This window comes from Pleurodeles waltl, chromosome 1_2 (assembly GCF_031143425.1).
Source record: "Pleurodeles waltl isolate 20211129_DDA chromosome 1_2, aPleWal1.hap1.20221129, whole genome shotgun sequence".
In the NCBI taxonomy this organism is placed as follows: domain Eukaryota; kingdom Metazoa; phylum Chordata; class Amphibia; order Caudata; family Salamandridae; genus Pleurodeles; species Pleurodeles waltl.
In genome coordinates, this window is record NC_090437.1 from 599369668 (window position 1) to 599392517 (window position 22850).

The window sequence follows — 22850 nt, forward strand, 5'->3', positions numbered from 1 at the left end:
GAACATCCTATTGCCATAGGTTCAGGGCTATGACCACGTCGGCAATTTCTGGTGATATGTCCCCACTCAGCACAATTAAAACATTCAGGTTGCGTATTTGTATCTCTGCCTGGGGGTCGAGAAAACCTAGGAGTCTCAACTGGTTCTCTTAGTGGGGTTTTCTCAGGTATGGATTTCCCTACTGGTGGTAAGACCCTGCTATTGCGTGACGTATTTCTTTTAGGCTCAAGGATTCTATGGTAGGCATTCGCTAGTCATTCCCTAATATACAAAAGGATGATTTGAGACATCCATTGGTAGAACATTTTGTTAAATGTCATCCCCTTACACGAACCTTCAAATTCTGTGGTCTATTCAAAATTAAACAACATCCCCGGGGTGGCGACCTGGAAAGGAAGCTGAGACAATGTGAAAGTGCTTTGATTATTCTCTTTGACACAGCTCGACGTGGCCTCAACAAAGATGCAGAATGGCATTGCTGGCCTGATGTGCTCCATGTTATTTGATGAATAGCCTCAGTCGAGTATATCGATTTAGATAGCACTTTATGAGCCACAAAATTAAACTAAGAAAAGCGCTAACAAGTGTCTACACCTATCAGTGACTCAAACTTCACTTTCATAACCCAGACCTGTTGGCATTGCCAATGCTTGTTTTCATGTGCAGCTCTCTTATTTCTATTGGTTAATCAAAACTTTCTGAAATGAACATACTATCGATGTAATTGTGCTATTGCCGCTGTCAACGTTTATTTATTCTGCGAGGTCGAGATCAGTGACAGATTTTGGTTTTGTAAGTCTGGACGTCCTGAAAGTGTCATACATTAAATTACAGCAAACCTGAAAAGTCCTCTTTCAATATGGCCGCTACGGATACGCAAGAGCAAGGTAAGGTCTCGCAAAGTCCTATTTTGTTAGTACCGCTGCGTTGTCTCTCTTTAGTTTCTACTGCACTACCAAACCATCTGATTTCCTTAACAGACCCTTAGACCTTCCTCAAGAGAGAAATATACAATCGAGCATTAAGTGTGCACTTTGGTATTATAATAAGCCCCTCGGTAGTAGATAAACAATCTCGTGAGTGTGCTATGGATAGTGACGTAACGCAGGGGATCTAGGATCTAAGTTCGCACAGACGATAAGGGGCATGTCTGCCTTTGACTCCGATGTTGAAGACGAGCGCGCGCCCCTTCTTGGTTCGACCAATGAAAGGTGAGGACGAATGGGGCAGGAGTCAGGCATAGTTGCTATAGGTGCAATGTTTTTTCTTCTGACACAAAGAAAGAAGCCCACTGAATGTTTATTCTCTCAGACTACCCCCTAACTAACACGAATGTATGCTGCTGCTTGTTACTAACACATACCAAATGACACATTGTGAGCGTTTCAATAATTAATTTCCAGCACATCGTGCTGACCCAGGTCAAACAGGATTACTTTAGAAGCCATCCCAGAGCCACTGGATGATCATCCAACTACCTTAGAAGTAATTTTCACTACATCAGACATCATCAAGCTCTTGAAGTCATCAGCAGAGTTCAGAAACTCTGCCTGATGATTTCAGGATGACTTACAAATGAGTCTCTGATTACTTCTTAAGGTGTGATTGTTCCTGATGACGTCAGGATGTTTCATGGGTTACTGCTGAGCAGTACCATTTTTGCAATTCACGTTAAATGATTAGTGATGGTTTTACAATGATTTGCTAATTCTGTCACATATGTACACCATAGTTTTTCTCAGGAATGTAAAGCTATAGCGGATTTCTTTCGTATTTGTAGATTATTTTCACAAGCTCTTTGTTATAAATATGCTATTTCTATTATTCATACATGATCAATGCCACATTTCTATACTTCTAAACCGATTATGATCAAACCCAAACGAAAAAATCCAAAAGACAGCGCTTCTCTCTCGCTTCGAATCATTTTGAAGACATAAAGTAAATTTTAAGAAATTGTTACAATTATTTTTGATGGACTTTCGATATCTCATCTGAAATTGTTGTTTAGGTCGTGACTGCTCTCTGCCGCACGTTTTCATTTACAGCATGCACGGGTGGTCTATTAAACAGACACTGAAGCCAACCAAACAACTGAATTAATGTATCCTAGATCCAAATTAAGCTAGTTCTTAATGAATGGACTTGACAAGTGTTTTTAAGACCACCATTTAGGGCCTGGCAGATAAGCAGATGATAGAGGGAGGAGTACACTAATGTAGTAAAACGATATGTTCCAAAATCTTTTAGTGACCTGATACAACACTATGAGCCTGAGACACTCATAGTGTCAAGATGTGAACAATACCTGACCTCATATTGCATCATGACTAATGCCTATGGCTTTTGTGAAGTGATTTCTGAGATTGCTCCTAATTTTAGTCCACATCCGAAACTACATGTCCCAGAATGCAACATACTCTGGGCTAACAGCCAGGGGACAGGTGGAACTTCATAGGGATCGACTTTATATACGTCCAACTGATGTATTCTGCTTTCCCCGGTTTTGAGTTTTCCCTTTTTCCTGCACCAGATGGAAAGCTGCTGTTTTAAGACAACACAGTTGAGTGCACGCCCCGGCCACCTTTATTTCTCGTATACATCCTATCACAGTGAAGAAAACACAAATGTTGCGTTTGAAGCATCATATACGCACTTCCGGAGGCGCCGGATGTCGTATTATCCGCAGCACCATGCAGTATGCACGTCAAAGCTACGGTATTGGAAAGCAAAATCATCTGAAAAGAGGCATGCATGGCGCTTCCTATGTATTTGCTGTTCTTTCCAGGCAGTACAAACCATGTGTTTCCATTGATCTATTTTTGCAGTAGCCTTGGAAATAGTTTATTCCTTTTCAAGAGATCCGATGAAGTTGCATTCCTATGGCTGTACATGCTGGGCTGAAACGCAGGCTTTAAGGTGCACCTCGCCACCTGTGTACTTTCAGTATTAGGAATCTAGCAGCTTGTAATTTAAAAACGTTCGCAGTGGAGCATGAGCAAGAGCTCGGGAACGTACGCCTGTGTACATGGCACAGATCTGGTTAGTAGACCATTGTGTGTGTGTTTTTAAGCAAAGGCTGTATTTCAAAATTCCATTTTCTTTTTAACAGAGAATACTTTAATGTAGTATACCTCGATCACATAATGTGCTTGCCTCGATGTGCATGCTAGCATTTTGCCGCAATACTGTTATAAAGCTTTAGGAGTGGATTTGTAATTGAATAAAATTCATTTTAATATAACACGTTTTCTGTGATTGTGCAAGAATGTTTCGAGTGGTGGGTTTTAGTATTTTAAATGGCTCACCATAAAATAAATAAACACTCTCTGAGGCCTATTTAAAACTGATTTATCCACAGTTTTGGGTGGTTTATAAGTGGTGTAGGTGCTGCAAATGTGAGCACTTGCTAATACCATGGTGAAATACATGGGGTTGCCGTGCACTCTTCATTGAAAGCATAAAAACACTTTAAAAACTCTGTAATTAAGGAAAAAAAGCTTCAGTATCAGACCACGGTTTGTCCCAATTGTAAATGGCCCATCGGGCCTTCCTTTGTCTTTACGATGCATCACTTGCAGATCGATGTTAATAATGTGAGGAGAAGAAAACGCAGTGTCAACCCAGTATAAGCGTCCAATTGGCATTATTCACAACTGATATCCTAGGATTAATACTGATGTACTCTAAATAGGATAGCAAATCTCAATCAGAGCTTGTTTGAAAAGTACAATAACTATAAGTAACAGATATGTAAATAGTTAATTTAAAGTGAAGACACATAAATGCCAGAAGGTGATAGCACCTTCTATGGATGAGTTATAACCCCATATAGGTTCCTACCTACATAGTACTAAGGTCCGTTTTATCCAATGGGGCTTAGTTTGAGTTGGCTCGAGGACCTTCAAGAGAGTTCCTGTTGTGAGATCTATTAAGCGGAACAGAGATGTAGCAATCTCGCTAGGACACACACTGGATGCAGTTCCAAAGTCTGTTTTTAGGTTGAGTAAAAGGTGTGGTTCAAAACAGAAGTCCCCCAACAAGCAGTATCCAACCACCTAAAAGTCTTTAGGTTTTCTTGAGTGTGCGACATGATGCGGGGTGATGAAAGGATTTTCATTTTGTCTGTTGTTTAGACTGTGCATGGGGATGGGTAGAAGAGAATGGGTCTGTTCCCTTGAAATGTATCTTTATTGGTATATTGGGATCTACTGGTTTTGGACAAAATGTTTTGATGGCAGGGGAACCCTCAGCAATAAATCTTAACACCATTTGCCACTGGCTATTGGCCCGATTAGAATTACACATGATTGTGGCTTCAACCTACAGTGTTTCTTGAACTGGAAGGGATGAAAGAATAATTCAGAATCAGGTCGACATCCTCCAACCAGTTGACCTGGATTCTTTGCCATGGTTGTGAAGACTGACAGCCTCCTTGACCCCTGGGCCTGAAGCATGGTGGAAACGGGTAACCTGCAGGCATGCGATGGGTCAGAGGTGATACAGCCTAACCTTTTTCTATGAAGGCAATGGAGTAGTTTCTCAAAACAGGTGATGTTCTTACTTTCTCCTCAGCAATTGAGCTGACCATGAGGCTCCTGGACAGACTCTGTCCTGCAGCTTTTCCTCCCACAGTCAGCTGAAGACTTTCTTTGGGGAACTGGTAACTTCTTGTGTGAGACACAATCCCACTACTTGACAGTACTGTGACAGGTTGGTAAGTTCTTCCTTTTTTTCTCCAGGTCGCAACAGCAAGGCTACTTTGCAGGTTACCCAGTTTTAGACTGGCTGTAGAGGGAAAAGTGGCAACCACAAAGGGGTTCCACTCCTGGACCTTGGTTCTTAAAGAAGGTGCCCAAAAATGTGTTTAACTACCTGAATATTTTCCACAGTTTTGGGGGGATTTTAGAAGCTCAGTTAGCATAAGCAACACCAAGCTGCATGTCCTGCAGCTCATCAAATTAGCAAGCATTGCTTTAATATGATGCTCCCTTAAATCACATCCTTCCTGCTGCACACTCACACAAGCTCTCTCTGCCTTCATACAGGCACCCACTGCACTCAGACACACAGGTACACATTCAAGCACCCCTTGCACTCATCCCTTTGCAGCCACCCTTTCACTTAGTCCAATGCCCTTGCTCAAGTAACCCCCTGCACTCTCACACACACACACCCTGCACTAACATCCTACAGGTGTCACAAGGCTGACCCTGTGCACTGGCCAACTACCGACATCCACATCAGGCATTTAAGTGCATCCCCCCTACAGTCATTGCCTCATTCATCCCCTGCACCCCCACAGGAACCCTCTTGCACTCATAACCTGCGTAAACAGATATCACTACCCTTGCAGACAAACGGGCTTATCGCTCACCCGACAAGTGGACCTCTCCTGCACTCGCACATTAGCATGCCCTAAGCTCAACCTCTGGCCACCACTCCCCTACTCCCCCTTTTCCCCCTTACAGACATCCCCTGTACTGACCTCTGAAGGCATCCCCCTGTACTTACCCTCAGAACATGCATGCATCCTTTGCGCCAACCTCCCCCAACTCCCGCCATCACACGACCAAGACTCCCACTGCACACACCCTGAACACGGGCACCACTTGCAATGACTCTTCACAGGCAGCCCCTCCAATGCCACTATGTGTGCGCCGTATCTAAGATACAGCACGCCATGGCAGTAGTTAGGGAACTAGTGACAACATTTTTGACGCTAGTTCTGAACTTTGCAGGATTATCGTGAAAATGTTGACGCTAATCCTGCAAAGCTCCCAGAAGCCCATGTAAATAGTGGTGTGCCTACTTTTAACGCCTGCTCTGAATCGGTGAAAAAAGTGATAGGCCATTTTTTCGCCTCCCCCCCTCCCTAATGGGGGAACGCCCCCTTTGCATACATTATGCCTGCTGCAGGCATAATGTAGCGCAAAGGGTCACAAAATGGCACAATGCATGCATTGCACCACTTTGTAAATTTGGCGTGCTGATTTTGGCCTTGTTGGGCCACATTAGCATTAAAAAATGGCGGTACTGTGGTGCAAGGTGGCCCTAAGGGCTCTTAAATCTGCCCCGTATTTTCTATGAAGTTGCCCTTTCAAACATAAGGAACCAATATGCATTAACTAGCAGATGTTATTTTGAAAGTCCTGGCATGCTCAGGAAAGGTTCAGGATTTGGAAACATACTTCAGTTGGCTGAGTTCGACTTTTTTCACCATCTAAAAATGTGCAACTAAGTCTGTGTGACTGGGCTAAGTAATAAAGCCCCAGAGTGGTTCTTAATTGGTGCATAGGAATGCTTCACTGTAACAATCACCACTCGAAGCTGATGAATTGGGCAGGTGCTGTTATTGCTCGTCTGCTTGTATCTCCGTGTGTGATGCTTCAACACCCTCACTTCTTTGGTATAGTTTGCCACCGCCAATCACTATTCAACCCTGTGACCTACCCTACAGTGAACTTCTACATCTACAATTAAATTGGATGTAAACCATCATCTCCCAGACATGTTTGGGGATAGTAAGTGTGGCAATCCTAAGGTAAGATGAGGATAAATAAGTGGATTAAACAAAGTATTGCATGGCATCTAGACTGTACCCCTATCATTTTATTCGTGAGTACCATGACACTTTTTTTTAACCATAAAAAAGTATTTTTAGAATACCTAAATCATGTTGGTCTTACAAACACTTTTAACCTAAGCAGTCTCTTGTGTGATGGGCTTATAAAGGCTCTGTTCCACTATTGTAATTTATAATATACTTAGGGGGTCATTCTGACCCCGGCGGGTGGCGGGAGCTGCCCTCCTGGAGGGAACCGCCAGAATACCGCTGCGCGGTCAAAAGACCGCCGCGGGTATTCTGGGTTTCCCACTGGGCTGGCGGGCGACCGCCAAAAGGCCGCCCGCCAGCCCAGTGGGAAACACCCCTCCATGAGGATGCCGGCTCCGAATGGAGCCGGCGGAGTGGAGGATATGCGACGGGTGCAGTAGCACCCGTCGCGAATTTCAGTGTCTGCTAAGCAGACACTGAAATTCAGGGTGGGGCCCTCTTACGGGGGCCCCTGCAGTGCCCATGCCATTAGAATGGGCACTGCAGGGGCCCGCAGGGGCCCCACGACACCCCATACCGCCATCCTGTTCCTGGCGGCCGAAGCCGCCAGGAACAGGATGGCGGTATGGGGGTCAGAATCCCCATGGCGGCGCAGCAAGCTGCGCCGCCATGGAGGATTCTACAGGGCAGCGGAAAACCGGCGGGAGACCGCCGGTTTTCCCTTTCTGGCCGCGGCTGAACCGCCGCGGTCAGAATACCCTGGGGAGCACCGCCAGCCTGTTGGCGGTGCTCCCGCCGACCCCGGCCCCGGCGGTTCTTGACCGCCGGGGTCGGAATGACCCCCATAGTGTGTTAATTTTCTGAGACTAAATACACAACTAAAATGTCACTTTAGAAATATGAATTCATGGAGAAATTGTGGTGAGAGTGGGTTTGCAACTAATTCTTGAGTAATCCAGGCCCATCCTGAATTAATCAGAAAATCCGCATAGAGTAATCCACTATCATCGTGCAGTTGTCATGGACTCATCCTAGAGTATTTCCCATTCATTCTGAAGTTGTCACGAAATCATCTTGGAGTAATCTATGCTCATCATGAAGTTGTCATGTGATCGTCCTGGAGTAATTTACTTTGATCCTGAAGTTGTCAATTAGTATTCCTTGAGTAGTTAAAGATCATCACACACTTCAATTAAAATAATCAGATCATCATCCTAGAGTAGTTTCTCTGATGACTCTAGAGTCAACTCATTTAAATATTTTGCCCTATACACATACTTCAGGATGGTTTCAGATGACTCTAGCAGATAATTACAGGAATAGCCCAGTCAGAGTCATCAGATGACTTCAGAATGACTCCAGGAAGATCTTCCTTTTTGACTTGGGGACGGACAAAGGGAGCTGGGTTTCAAGTCGCAGTCTAGAGATCTTTCAGCTAACTGCTAGTTTATGTATTTGTTGCAAAGAGAAGCCGACTGATCTACTAATTTGGAGCAAAGTATAATAAACAGGACCATTTGATTTATGCAACAAGGGAGGCCGATTATGCTTCAGGGTTGAATATGAGAAAAGGCAACTGTGCTGCCTAGTGGCTTCTTCAGAATTGAATTTTAGGGATAGACTTACATTGACCTCAGATAAAACTGTCAGGCTTATCTACACATACCATATTCCTGAAATACCTGCAGGTTAATTGGCATTGGCTTACCTGGAGGTGTGCAGCCTGTGCTGCTTCAGGGTGTGAAATACTGCTCTCAGGGCAGAGAAAATGGCTTGGTCCTGGTACGGTGACTTTGGAGACAAATATGACCCCGTTTTAACCCCAGAATGGCAGATTAGTAGTGTCTGTGAACATCACTAAGGTAATAGGGACTACGGGGAGAGCTGTACTTTTATAGTTTAGTGATAAACAAAGCATGGAGAAGAGAGTTCCTTTGATCCTGAAATACACTTTGGCCTTCTGGCTTTAGTCTTGGTGGAAGAGGGAGCTGGCCCCACAAATCAGTTTGAAGTGGATGAGTGGGAGATGGTTGCACCTTACCTTAATCATAGGCCTTGGGATGTCACAAGCCCCCTTCGGGCAGAAATATTTTGATATGTTGGATTTTAATGAGAATAGTGAACTGTGAGATAGTTTGCAGCAAGGCAAACATGATGTACTGCAAAAGTGTTAAGGTTTATCCTGGGGAACTTTTTGCTCATTGGTAGGAACGTGTCCAGCAGTCACTACCACCACCACCTGTTTTTGTATTAGTAATCAGTAGAGTGAGCAGGCCTTGTTACCTGTGTCTCTAGAGTTGTGTAAAGTTCTGTTGCTGTGTACCGAACTTGCCCTTGGTCTACTACATCATGTTTGCATGTAGTGCTTCTGTGTTTGTGTGCTTTTATGTATGTGTGTCTGTGACCGTACATGGAGGCCTGGGGGTTCCATGTTGGATATCCAAGGCGTTGGGAAGGCATATGGAGGTGGAGAAGCTGGTGGGGCACACACTGGAGGAAGGGGAAGCCAGGCTTTCTGGCGCGCCTCTGAAGGGCTCTTTGATTCTGGAAAAGTCAGTGGGATCTGGGAACATTTTCCGAGAGGTGGTGGGCCAATAATGGAATTACAACAGAGACAAGGAATCATTAAAGACAGGGCTGGGGGATTTGTAGCCTTTTGTTAGGCATATATCTGTGAGGCTGAAATCCAGGTGTGATCCTCTGGTCACTCCTATGACCTATGTTGTGGAGCTGTCAAGATTGGATTCACTACTGCTGTGACATACTGCTCTCTGGACAAAGGTCAGGACAGTGGAGTGGACACTTCAAAGGCGGCAACATCCATAACACAAATTTAAACGACTGAGACACCTAGATCACGTCTGTATCTAGAAACATTATAAAAATTGTTGATCTGCAGCAAAACATCAGCTTGGGGAAGCTTAGCCTGACTTCTGCCTGTTGTGAACAGGACTAGGAATCAAGGTCTGCTAGTCTCCCAGCTGGACGAGGAGACATCACCCAGGAGAATCAATACCACTTGCCCTGAAGCGGGAGCGCCAGCATCTGCTCTTCTGCTGAGACCAGGGCACCCTGTGAGGTGGGGGAGAATTCAAAACACAAATAGATGCATAAGATCTAAGAAACTAATTATATTAGAGGGCTCCAGTCACAAACTGTCTCTGAGTGTGTCAAATGATTTTCTTAATGGGGAAAGCCATCACCCACCCTTAATGGGCATGCTTTATCCACCTTATACCATTTACTGAGGCTTATGGTGGTGAAGCTTCATATTAAAAGGCAGTCTTGTCTAATTGTTTTGAAATGTCATATTTAAATATTTATAATCTGAAACATGACGCAGTTTAAAGTAAATATGCCCAAGCTAAGCTATGAAGAACACCCTAATAAAGCCAAACTTGCACCCATTAACATATTGGATTCAGATTAGGAATTCATGTAGTTCCCAGTGCAGCACCATCCATGTAAAACATGGTTCTGCTGCTCTTCAGACTTCATGGAAGGCATTAGCAAGCTTCTTTTTTGGTAAATGTGTATGTCTTCCCCTCATGTAGAAATTTAAGTCTTAGCAGCTATCTCAATATCACCTGCATCCCTAAATTTTGAATTTTCATTTTAATTTGTTCCAATTTTTGTTTTCCCTGTAGTATCAATAGACACCATTTGGGGGACATGTAGATTCTACTAAAAATATTTCAGCTCCATTTTAGATAAACTGCGCTGAAAATCCTTTTTTTCACTCTAGGTGCTTTAAGGTAGAACATTATCATGTCACCTTTTTTATCACATGCAGAAACCCTGATACATATTCAGAAGGTTTTCTCTGTGAACGCCAATCCTGAATACTCATGTTTTTGCAACAGACTGGCCTGTAATGTAGACACTTTTTCCAAAATGCTATTGTTGTTATGCTCAGGGAGGAGCAGATATCTACCATTACAAAACCTTAACCCCCCCCCCAAGCAGGTCCTCTGTTAGCAATTCCATTGTGAGCATGAGGTGCACTACAGACTGCTTGCATTCGGGCAGCTTACAACCAGAGGACTCCAGAGACAGTTGGGAGCACTCCAGCGATCATAAAAGAGATCCCACTTTAGGCACTTTCTGTTCCACGGCCAACATCCTTAATCTGTCTTTTTGTTGTACCACTTTTATCTCCTACTCTGTTGTCCGCCTTTGTGTGGAAATCTGCATGTTTAGGATTAAGAATATAATATCTACTCCCCTTTGGATAATTCCCAGTCCTCTGCGGGCTCATTAGTTTAAAGATCTTTGGAGACCTCATGGCAAACAGTGTGGTGTCTCCTCTTTGTCTTTTGCTTTTGAGACTCTGCACCAGACTAGTTTGTGTATGTAATCCCACTTTCCAGGATCCTAGTTGAGCCCTTATTCACCAACACTGATATGCAGAACTGCTTAGAGTCCATAAAGATGCACGAAGCCAACTTCAGCTGCCACATCATTCCTTAGAGCGTACACTGGTGAAGGCTGGCTTACCATTGGTTGTGGCAGCTTCAGCTCTCCACAACCCACCACTTACCCCTGACCCCTCCAGAGCTCAGGAGCATCTGCACGCCACCCATCCTAAATTGCAATATGTGCAGATTTTTGTGTCCCTGCAAGCCCTCTAAGTTCATTCCAAATCTCTTCTGCACAGCACACGAAGTTCACAAGACAGAGTGTTCCCCTTTCAGTTGCCCTCTTCCACTCATTCAAGCGGGAGGGAGGCACAGACCTTGAGAAAAACAGATTGTGGATATAAATTGCATTTTTGCAATGAATGCAATTACTACCATTTGCAATAGGACCTGCATTTTACTCAGAGCCTAAGTGCATGTGAAACAGGTGCACCATGAAACAGGACAGCAGAATTCAGAATACAGCATCATTCTTCGAGCCTGGAAGGCTCGACCCTCATTTTTGGGATGTTCATTCATGTTGCTACAGAAAGTATACCAATGCTATAAAATGCATAGATTTCCTACAAAGAAAAGTTTGCACACTGAGAAGATCCAGTTCCAAACTTTATTCCCCCACATTTAATGATTTTGTCTCGAATGCCTTTTCAGCAATGCCCTTTTTCTTAACATTGTCCATTCTAGTTCACTGGTGTTCTAGAACAGCCTGGGGACTGAACTGTTGTTGCATACTTTCCACTAGTCTAGGGACCTAAAAGTGGTAGGCTTTGTCAGGATATGCATGGCATCACAGCACAAGGCCTTTGACCTAATGGTTACTGGTGAAAATTGCCCGACACGTGCCCAACATATGAGACATTTATTGTGTGGCTATTATGTTGTGGGAAGTGAGAATGCCCTTTTGAGGATCTCTTTAGTGTTGTGGATGATTCGGGAGCTCGTGGGTGGGTGGGCAGAAAAAGACGGTTGCTTGCACGGCCGGCAGCTCCCTCCATGTGTGCTGTATGTTTACAATAAAAGTTACCTTATCGTGAGAGCCAGCCTAGATTTCACTGGTAATGAGGAACTGAACCTCCAAGAAGGAGAGCACCCATGTCTGGGGCCGGCTTGAAAGGACAATCTGCCGAGCGCATTATCCAACAATTTCTGGAGGAATTTTTCAGAATACCAGAGATTGTGGTTGGTTGCAAATGTGCCTTAAGCCTTGGAAGGAGCAAGTGGTCATAGCACATAGTTAATTTTTTTTTTTTTAGCAGAACTGTGGAGGCCCGATTCGGCACATGAGTGACTGGTGTCTGTTCACGCGAGACCAGGTGCCTGTTTGAGGCTGGTTTGGTGACGTTGGGAAACCCGAGACATTGACATCTTGTGGAGCATGTTATCTAGCAACAATAGCACAGGCAAAGAAGAACATTGCCGACGCTAGTGTGAGACTCGCTGGTTGCTTGCAACTGGTACTATTCTCTCAGCACGCATATCAGAGCACTTCACAAGACATGTTTAACTATACAGCCAGCACATCAGCTGAATTACTGTTACAAGAAGAAAACTAGTACGTAAGAGTAGCCAGTGGTGCTATATTAGTTTACTCTTAATTTTATTTTTGTACTGTTAGCTGTATTTCTGTGCATTGACCATGGGCGGTATGAGTGCGGATGGGAGGATTCGAAAGAAGGTTCCCAAGAGTATTTGAGGCAGTAGGAGGAGACATTCACTGCTTCCCCGAAACTGGCCATGCTTGACGATTGTTTAGGGGCTGAATGTCAGCGTGTACTTAAACATCTTCCCCCTTTACTTGAGGAAGACAGTGAATAAACAGACTACGATATGTATGAAGTGGTTTTGCAAAAACTGGATTTGAACTATGGAAGAAAAAAAAAAGGTGGTGGAGAGGTTCTGTTACCCAGCGAAGAATTTGAGAATTTCGTAGCAGCATTACTGGCATCTATATGTAATTAGAGAGATTTCCTGGAAAAATGCTAAGGGATCAGTTGTTGCAGAAAGTGTGTGATAAGAGAACGCAGGAGAAACTTCTAAACACAGAGAACTTGGGAGCGTGGCCAAGATGGTGAACAGATAGGAGGTGTTTCCTCATCCCTCCATCCTCGCTGCTGATCGGGCCCTTCCACCTGCCCTACCCATCGCACAGCAGGAGCCCAAGAGGCCCACGTCAGCTCCAGCGATTGGCAGGCACTGGAGGGCGCAGCCATGAGAGGAACCTGGCTTCCCACACTGTCTTTCAGACCCGCACTGGCCGCGGTAGGAGCTGCTCCTGGGCAGCAAAATGGCGGCGTGACCCCACCTGCCCCATACCTGCCCTAATGCAGACGTCTTGATTCCTGCAATAGCTGAGAGAGGCACTACTGCACACCTGAACCCCAGACTGAAATGGAGGGTTGATTCACCACCACTACCGCGCATCGCATTGCCCAGGGGAATGACATGGTGACCCAGTGGCTACGGCCTTAATGATGGTGAGATCGACACTGGTGGTGAAGTAATGCTTGTGGCCCCTGGAACTAATGCACTGCATCACAGGCGCCTACAGGCTAGTTGTGCTCACTTCCAGCAACAGATGAGGTTCTCCGTGGGGCTAGCATATGCGCAACGCTCCCCAGGCTACATGAGCACAGCAGAGACCACAGCCTTGGGCCCCAGTTAGTCTACCGCTTGGCTGTTGCATATACCATGGAGGCCCCCATAGCCTTCATGACGGCTTTTGCTGCATGCTGTTAAAGCATGTCGGGGGCCACTCCCGGTCCCAGAGGTGCCCTGCCCCTATAATGTGGGCTTCGCCCTGAGGTGAAAAGCGGTGGAGGCCTCGCCAATGAGCAAATCAATGCTGATCGCACCCATGAGGGTGGGCCAGAGAGTGATGGCCAGTAGTGGGGCTTGCATCCCGGACTGTAATCATCAGAGGTCCCCGCTGTAGGTGCTACTGAGTGAAGGCTCACTACAGCAGAGCCTACATTGGTAGGAAGGCACTTGGACACCCCTTGGTCATAGCCCTGGTGGTAATGCTCTGCCAAGCCACAAGCCGCAGTAGGAGATCAAGACCTGCGCCCATGTGGGGCCCTGCTGGGTTTGCCTGGAACACCTGTGCGGCACAACTGCAGTCTTGAGTGTAGCGGTGAAGAACTACCAGGGATGGAGAGGTCATAGGGACACTTAAGGGGGCCGCCAAGTGCACACAATCACTCTGGGAAGTTAACGGTTCCACAAGGAGACTCCCTGACTGAAGAAGAGGGTAGGCTTGGAGGGATTGAGCTGCTACCTCCAGTGAGGCCTATGAGGGTGGTCCACAGAGACATAGAGGAAAGAGTTAGGGCATTAGACGGAGGCCGTGATGGGACCCTCACTCGGGGAAAATGGTCCCGTGGCCTCTGAGCCCTGAGGTATCACCTGTGACAGCGCTGGTTCACGTTGAACCCCTATAGGGAGCGTCTACCTCTACACCTTTCCTGTATGGAGCAGCTCGGGTGGTAAACGATCATGGCTGCAGCACTCACTCAAGGAGATGTTGACTAAAGCATTTGGGGAACAGCCGGGAGATCGACCGCCATCTCAGGACCAAGAGCAACCACCAAAGAGTGATGACGCAGAGGGTCTGCTGACCTGATCCTTCTTGCTTCCCACCAGGATGACCTCCAGACAGTTAAACAGGACTTATCGAATGACCTCAGAGAGGTCTGCCACAACCTAGCGAATGTGGGCGAAGGGGTTTCCACCCTAGAAGACTATGAATCTATTTGAGACGAAGAAATTGAGCAGTTGCCGCAGGAGGTTATCTAGCTCCAAGACCAGTAGCTAGACCTACAGGCCCATGCAGAAGATCTGAAAAAACGGTCAATAATATACGCATTAGGGGGAGCACCAACCAATGCAGTATGCACATATTACCTCTTCCTTCAAATCTTTGAACTTTGCCCTGATAGGGAGATACACCTCAACGCAGTGGTTCTCCTGAGACCAGAGAACACTCCTGGCTGATATTCTGTTATACATTCATGACTTTCAACGCAAAGAACGTATTGTGCGCAAGACCAGAGACCCCCTCTCCAGACCCCCCCCTTTGCAATTCTGAGGGCACACGTTGAGGTTGTACCAGGACCTAGTTGCTATCACACTGCAAAAACGCTGAGACCAGTGCCAACTTGCCTGTGGAATAGGGGCATTCTGTACTCCTGGGGCCATCCGTTCCACATCATTTTTCACCTAGATGGCAAGCTCCACCAGCTCCGGTCCCAGACAGAGGCTTGCTTGGGGCTGAACATTGAGGAGTCACCCAAGAGGAACCAGCAGGCTAGCTCCTGAGAACAGAAGACTCGAAAACGTTCAAGATGACAAGGGGGTAAGGCCTCACCTTAAGGACTGAGTCCAGACCCAGGAACCATGGCTATCGAACGGGGAGCAGTGCTAGAGACACTTTCTGGTGAGCCAGACAGAGCAGAGACAACAAGAACATCACTGAAGCTCCTGGATCACATGCAGCAACTTTGGCGGGTATATGATGAGCTTGAGCCACCGTTTGAGCCCGTAAGCTCAAACTCCCCAGTTGGACATTGTTGACACCAGCTGGAGCTTCTGGTTTTGGAGTTACAGTGTTTTTTTTTTTATTGTTGTTGTGGTTCTAAGAGGGGTACTTGCAAAACAAACAAAGGCACCACATTCCAGTCTCTGGTACACAATGACTCCATTGGAAAGACAGAGGGTTATCATACTGGCCAGCTGTATCTGAGCACTTTCTCAATGTGAAGGGGCTCAGCAACCCAGCTAAACGTTGTGCCATTCTCTCATACCTAGAACAGACTGTGTTTCCTGCAGGACACTCACCTAGTAGCCAGCGACTGGCACAGGCTGCGCTCCCTTGCCTTTCTGCAACAGTTCTTCTCATCCGCCCCCTTCTACAAACATTGGGGTAGCTATATTGGTCTCCTGCTCCTTTGGAGGTACAGTGGGTTCTAAACTGGTAGAAATTAGAGGCAGACTTCTGGTCTACACCATGAGTGTAGGAGATTACATATTTACACTGGGTTCCCTAAACGCCCCCAATGACAGGCAAGAGCGATTCCTCCACCAGGCTGTAGTGGCTGTAATGTCCACCCAGGACAGATTAGTGTGCTGCTGGGTTGGGACCGCAATTTGGTGTTCAACAACGACCTAGACCAATCAGCTCACCGTCACAGTCAAACTGGAGCCCTTTCACTCAAGGGAGCCCAGTGGGTACAAAAGATGGGTCTGAGGGACCTGTGGAGTGACCAACACCCCCAGACTCTGCGCTCAAAAACGTACTCACAGCAACGGAGATTGAGCCATGATCTCTCTCAGACCATGCCGCAGTGTCCCTTGGCCTAGCTCTCTCCCCAAGCTGACATCCCTCCCGGACCTGGAGAATGCGGGACACCCTGCCTTACAGTCCTGAAGTAGTGAAGAGGGTTACCCAAGTCATAACAGACATCCTAGCCATTAACGAACATGCAGGCACCACAATCACCATGCTCTAGGAGACTCTAAAGGCCGTCATCTGGGGAGAACTGATCGTTATATCTGCAGCAGATAATAAATTTGGACGCAACAAGAGAGACCATTTACATATGCAGGTGCAGGAGTTCGAGCGCATACACCGGTGCACAGGAGCCCCAAGGGTCTGGCGGCAACTCGAAGCAGCAGGTGCACAGTTAGCGGGGCTTGATTTAGACAAGGCTCAATATGCACTGCTTCGGCTCCAACATTCCTTCTATGTGGGGGGCAACAGATACAAGAGGCTACTAAGCGAACAGACTGAGAGCACAATGACTAGCCGCAGGAGTAGAATCCCTACTGGCCAAGGACTGTACACACATAGCTTTGGACAGCCCCGTAGCATCTACCCTCTGGGACTTCAATGAGGAACTCTGTTCAGAGCAGACCCTGCAGCCGGAGGGACTGGGCATATATCTTGGGGAAACACATACTCCATGCCTAACACCAGAACAAGCTAACGCTTTAGACTGTCCCATTTGGATAGAAGAGGTCATGTTTGCCATTGCTCTTGAGAAACCCCTCAAATCGCCGGGACCAGATAGTTTGCCAGCTCTTTTTAATAAAATGTTTCTGTTCCATACTCACACCAATCTTGACACAGCTGGTCAGCGCGATAGCAGGCCCGGATACAATACCCCAATGCTAGATGCCACCATTGTTGGCGTTCCCAAACCAGGAAAGGACAAAAAGTAATGTGGTTCATACCGCCTTATATCTCTTCTTAATGTGGATATTAAATTATTCACTATCATTCTTGGCAGCCTGAACGGGGCCTCTAATGCTGGCTTGATTGATCCATGTCGGGCGGGCTTTGTACCGCATATACTATGAGGCAATAATGCCAAACACATAATACACCTGATAAGCAAAGCCAAACACATTGGGAGAGAGAGAGAATCCTCTTGGCCACAGACACTGAGAAAGTGTTTGACCGGGTGCACTTGCCCTACTTGGAGGAGGCGCTTCCCCACTTCGGCAAGTGCCTCAGCGCAACTACTGCAGACCATGGGCGACAGGCCGCATGAATGGGCAGACCTTAGCGCCCTTCCCTATTCATAGAGGCATGCAACACGGTGCCCTTTGTTGCCCCTGCTATTTGTTCTGTACCTTCAGCCTGTCGCCCAACACATCTGAGACAACCCGAACATCCCAGGGGTCATATTTGGTGGGGAGCAACACACTATCAGCCTGTATGCAGATGATGTTCTAGTGACATTAGATAACCCAATTGACACTATTCTGGCATTTTTGGCTGAGCTAGAGGCCTTTAGCCAGACCACAGGATTCCACATCAATATTCACAATCGCAGGACCTCAATCTATCGGCCTTCTGGCAACCGAAGTGCAATTCACACACTAATATCCACTACAGTGGGTGACACCTTCCACACCCTGTTTGGGGTTCTAGATAGCACCATGGTGAAGGAGACTGCTGCTCTTGATTACCAAACTTCACTGCAGCAAATCAAAATAGACCTGGCCCACTGGAAGCAATATCAACTGTCTTGGCTTGGCCGAGTAGCCGCCCTAAAGGTTACTGCCTTTCCAAAGATCTTGTTCTTATTTCAGGCTCTCCCAATTGTACCTCCCGCAGGTATGCTTCGGTCCCTACTTGAGGAGATTAATCGCTTTGTCTGGACAGTGGGGAGTCCCTGAATGAAGTGTGATCTGACCTGTAGACCTCTGGGAGAAGTAGGTGGACAGTGTGAATCGTCTGCACTACGTCCAGGTGGCCCAGCTCAGTTATGTGGTGGAATGAACCAGGTAGGAATCCAAGAAACTCTGGTTATTTATGGACCCTGCTGTTGCAGGACTGTAGTTGTGGAAAGTTCTGTTTCTCAAAAGATCACAGTGCCCAGGGAACCTGTACTGTTCATCTGTTACTAGAGCTATGCTGGAGGTGTGGGACCAAGTAGCTGCATGCAAGAGCTTATCCCCGTTTCCTTCCCCACTGGCGCCAATCATAAGCAATACTGACTTCACTCAGGGGTTGGACCAGACTGCGTTTCAGCTGTGGCAGTAAGCAGGGTGCCGGTTGCTGGGCCACATGTTCAATGAAGAAGGCCCCCTTCATTTCGAGCAGCTGCGTACTGATTACGCGTTGCCAGAACTGGAGAGGATGCACTACATTCAGGTCCGCCATTGGCTTATGCAGCCAACAGTAACAGCGGGAGCACATCGGACCCTTACGACCTTGGAAAAGTGGTTGGCGCCTTATCACGGAATTATATGGCATACTACACCAAGCTACCCCACAGACTAAATCCCTGGGGCAAAATAGATGGGAGCTAGAACTGGGACAGCAGCTGACACAGAAAAATTAGGAGGAAATGTATTATAGAGCTCGTCATACGGCATGAAACACAGCCAATATTAAAATGGCCACTTAATTGGTTATATATTGGTATCTTACACCGGTGCAACTTTGGGCAGAGTGCTGATTGCTGGAGAGGTTGTGGATGCTCCAGGACATTACTCCACCTGCTTTGGGACTGCCCCAAACTTACTTGGTATTGGGATACAATCTTCACTAACATAGACACCCACTTGAACACACAATTACCTTGATTCCAGGCATATACTATCCTGGGACTCCCAAATACTCTCACCTTGCCACTAAAATCCCACAGACGGCGACATATTGGTCTCGCTCTGGGGCTGCCTTTCAGTCTATCTTAGCACACTGGAGCTCTGGGAACATCCCAACACACCTGGGATGGCTACATCATGTATGGCATATTCTGGAATTAGAGAAGCTTACTCTTACCCTCACTGCACAGAGTAACCCCTACAGGGAGCTATGTTGCCCATATATTGCCCTTCTTTCGGCAGAATTCAGGGAATTTACATGTCCTAAGTATCTCCTCTTGCTACGATTAACTGATGTTGCTACCGCTGCACAACCTGTTGACAACTAGGGAGAACACACCGGGGTCATGTAGTGCCTTAATGTGCAGAGGAGTGTAGCTGTGAGTACCCTGGGGGGTGGAAATTCAATTGGATTTTCTGTTGCAGTATTATGCATGTGATTCAGGTGGGAGGGCTGTGTCATTCTCATGTATTGTATTCTTTTTTGAAATGCAATAAAAAAGATTTGACCCATAAACATAGAGATTTTGACTTTACAGAAAGCAGTAGACATTGCAAAAAGGGCATAAAATACTGATGAAGGATTACGGGAAACTGCATCTGGTAGTACAGGAAAGGTGGAGAATGTACAGGAAAGTGAGTGTAAAGCTTCCATGAACAACAAGAAAATATTTTCATCCGCACAGAAAAACAGTTTTGTGAATGAGAGGAATGTTTTGTGTTACAAGTGTGGGTTAAAGGAACATTTAGCCACCTACTCAGATTGTCTTGCCATTGCCAAAGTGTGTAGAAAGTGCAATATGAATGGGAAGTATGCCAGAGTTTGCAAAGGAAGTGGAGGAATTCTATTAAGAGCAACAGGGGCTGTCAGTGGCATCTGGGGGGAGACAATTCAGATAATCTTGTTCATATTACAGGTGAGTAAACATAGGAATTGATGAGAAAAGAGATCACCCTTTTTGTACCATCAAGATTGATGAAACTGAGGTACAAGTGATGGTGGATTCAGTGCACGTTACACTGATTGGGTAAGAGCATCTTTTGAGGTTCCCCGATTGTGTCCTATGTGTCTTTGATATTAAATTAATGACCTATTTCAACACACCCATTGATTTGGTGGGGTATTTTGAAGGTTTTTTGTAGTTTCAGGATTTTAAGACAAATTCAGAAATATACATGGCCAAAGATGGATTGTGTTTGCTGGGGTGACATCAACAAAATATAAGATTAGATTCCAATTATTCTGGTCAAGGTTTGGGTGCACAAGCAAATGTGAACATGGCAAGTAGCAGTGTGTCCCTTATGCATTTAAGATCCAGTTGAGTTTGCTCGTGGGGTATACACACAAGATTGTGTTGAAAGATGGGGTTTTTCCCAAGACCTACAAGCCATGTAGTGTGCCATTAGTTATGAGGGAGCCTCTAAGAGAGTAACTACAGAAATTGTGAGAGGAAGACATTGAAGAAATTGAGGCTTTTCAATGTTTGGTCCCAGTAGTTTTGACAAGGAAGTCAAATAGTGATTTACGATTGAGTGTAGATCTTTGTGAGCTTAATATGACTATTTGGTTGGATAGACACACCCTATCTGATATAGATGCAATGCTGATGACAATCAAGGGGGCTAGATTTTTCTCCACTTTGGATTTGTCAGATTTAGTTACACCCCGAGTCTATGCCATCAACATCATTTATCATACCTGATGTGGCCTATCTGTTTAAGCGCATGGCATTTGGGTTGGCGTCAGCTTTGGCTGTTTTCCAGACAGCGATGAATCAAATTTTCCGTACAGTGGAGAATGTAACATACTTCAGAATTATTTTCTTTTGTTTTGTGAGAGTTAAGAAAAACACAATAGTGTGTTGCGTTCTGTATTGGAAATCTTGCAGCAGACTGGATTGACCATCAGAATGGACACATGCAAAATTACTGTGAGGGGTGTTAAGTATTTAGGATATTGGTTGGATGAAAATGGTGTATCACCTAAATTAAAGTTAGTGAGGGCCATTGAAGATGGCCTGTTGCTGCACAATAAAGACCAATTGCAGACATTTTTGGATTTAGAAGCATATTATTCCCACTCCATTCCCATTTTTGCAGATAAAACCAAGTTAATATGTAAATTGATGGTCAAGGATGACAAATTCCAATGGTGTGTAGAGTGTGAAAGAATGTTTCTACAGTTGAGGAAAAGCATAGCATTGGCCCCAGCTTTGAAACTGTGTGTTACACAGGATAGGAGCATTGTTTTCAATGATGAAAGTAGTATGGGTTTGGGGGAGGTGCTACTGCAACCTAGGGTTGGTAGAATAACATTTCTTCCCATTAAAAGGGATATGTTGATGGTTGTGGGAATTCCATACACAAATATATTCTATTTAGAAGAGGTATAATAACCACAGTGGAGCAAATCCTTGCCACAGTGGAACAGATCCTTGGGTCCAAAGACGTCAATGACTACTTCTTCCCACATCCTCCATGAAGATTAAATAGCCAGAGTGGTTAGGGAGCATTATCTTTACATAGCCTCTGGCATACTAGACAGTAGGTAATCATTTCCATCATCAGCCAGTCAATGAAAGGGATCCAAGGTTCATGACAAATTAGCCTTTTGGTGGCCGCAATTGGTCTGTGTCCCTCTCAGACGAGGTCAGTAACATATCTCCTTATAGATTTCAGCATCATCAAGCAGGTTCCTCTGTGGAGAGGACCAGCATGATGCTAAACAAGCTTATCACATATGTTGCAAAAATAACTCATTTCCTGGAGGTCAAATAGTCTTGTCTCTACCCAAGTCACTTCAGTATTATGAAGTAATGAATTTATTCGCAAGTGTCAGGTTAACAGAGATGATACAGAAAATGGTGTTTTTATCCATCACTGTGGGACGTGCCTTTGAAACAAAATAATGCAGATATTCTTTTGCTAGGCATGATTGAGAAGAAGAATGGGCAGTGAAAAATGAGAGAAAATTTAAGCACAATTGTGATACTTCAGGTTTGTGCACAATTTAAAAGCAGTAATTATTAAGACAAGGACACCACATTTTTTATTGGTACATCAACACTATTTCAAAGGCTCCAAGTAAGGACCTCATGTTTCTATTCAAGGAGTTCGTTTTGCTCTAGGATTGCCAGTGGTGGGTGTGGAGATCAGTAACTACGGTGAACGAAGTGCCCCCATAGATGACAGCCGTTTGTGGTTGATTTCACCTTTTTGTAAGCAGAGCCCCCATTTTGTATGTGAATGCTAGTGGCTTAGACAACAGCAGTGGCGATCTTAAGGAACTGTCTACACCTGACCAATAGTTAAACGAAGTTAAACAAGATAATTGAGCATCACTGTGACATGATGGGTATGTTCTTGGCTCACTTCCCTCAGCTTCAGTCTGATTTTCCTGGTGTGGGGGGGGGGCACTGATGTGTATTAACTTCTACATGTGGCATTGCCAGTTCACATTGTAGTTTATCCGCCATAGGCTGATTGAAACTCTGGTCATGCCGTCTTGGCACCTTTGAGGAGCCATTATCCATCATGTTTATTGGCCACTCTCAGACCAGTGACTCTCATTTGGACTAGGCTCAATGGAGTAAGAGCAGGTACAACGTATGGCAGCATGTGCCACCACTCAGATCCTGCCAGCTGACTTGGCAGGGGCTCTACAACACAGAAAGTAGATCTGTACAGTGCCCTGTCTTGTCCTCTGTGCAATTAGCATCTCAGCTAAATTTTTATTAGACAGTGATTTCTCACAGACCTGGTGT

At 45.6% G+C, this 22850-nt stretch overlaps 1 protein-coding gene across 1 annotated transcript in view; it reads left to right on the forward strand.

Annotated features, from left to right (window-relative positions):
- The first annotated feature begins 946 nt into the window (after positions 1-946).
- Positions 947-22850, forward strand: part of MFSD8 (major facilitator superfamily domain containing 8) — a 243487-nt gene continuing 221583 nt past the window's right edge. Inside the window, exon 1 of the mRNA XM_069242303.1 lies at positions 947-1211. Coding sequence (XP_069098404.1) covers positions 1147-1211 — 65 coding nt within the window. The 5' untranslated portion in view covers positions 947-1146. The remainder of the gene's footprint in view (positions 1212-22850) is intronic.